The following is a 307-nucleotide window of genomic DNA, read 5'->3' on the forward strand; positions in this document are numbered from 1 at the left end:
CGCCCCGCAGGGCAGGGAGCGGTGGATGCTCCCGAGGGAAAGCAGCGGGCCGTGCCCGGCCCAGCAGGTTCCCCGTTGCTCCTCCTCATCCCTGTCTCCCTCCCTCCCTCAGATTTGGCCGCATCGGCCGCCTGGTCACCCGGGCTGCCGTCCTCTCTGGCAAAGTCCAAGTGGTGGCCATCAACGATCCCTTCATCGATCTCAACTACATGGTGAGCTGCCTTGCACTGCCCCCCTCCGGGCCTTCCCGAGTAGGGCGATGTTCTAGTAGCTTCCCGGGAAAACCGGGTGCGGGGTGGAGGCACGG

The 307-nt window shown here is 66.4% G+C and overlaps 1 protein-coding gene across 1 annotated transcript in view; it reads left to right on the top strand.

The window, feature by feature from the left end:
• Positions 1-112: 112 nt before the first annotated feature.
• GAPDH (glyceraldehyde-3-phosphate dehydrogenase) overlaps positions 113-307 on the top strand; it is a gene marked incomplete at its 5' end in the record, with an annotated part of 3251 nt that continues 3056 nt past the window's right edge. Inside the window, one exon of the mRNA XM_010159786.1 lies at positions 113-212. Coding sequence (XP_010158088.1) covers positions 113-212 — 100 coding nt within the window. The remainder of the gene's footprint in view (positions 213-307) is intronic.

This window comes from Eurypyga helias, unplaced genomic scaffold (genome assembly GCF_000690775.1).
Source record: "Eurypyga helias isolate BGI_N326 unplaced genomic scaffold, ASM69077v1 scaffold26039, whole genome shotgun sequence".
NCBI classification, from domain to species: domain Eukaryota; kingdom Metazoa; phylum Chordata; class Aves; order Eurypygiformes; family Eurypygidae; genus Eurypyga; species Eurypyga helias.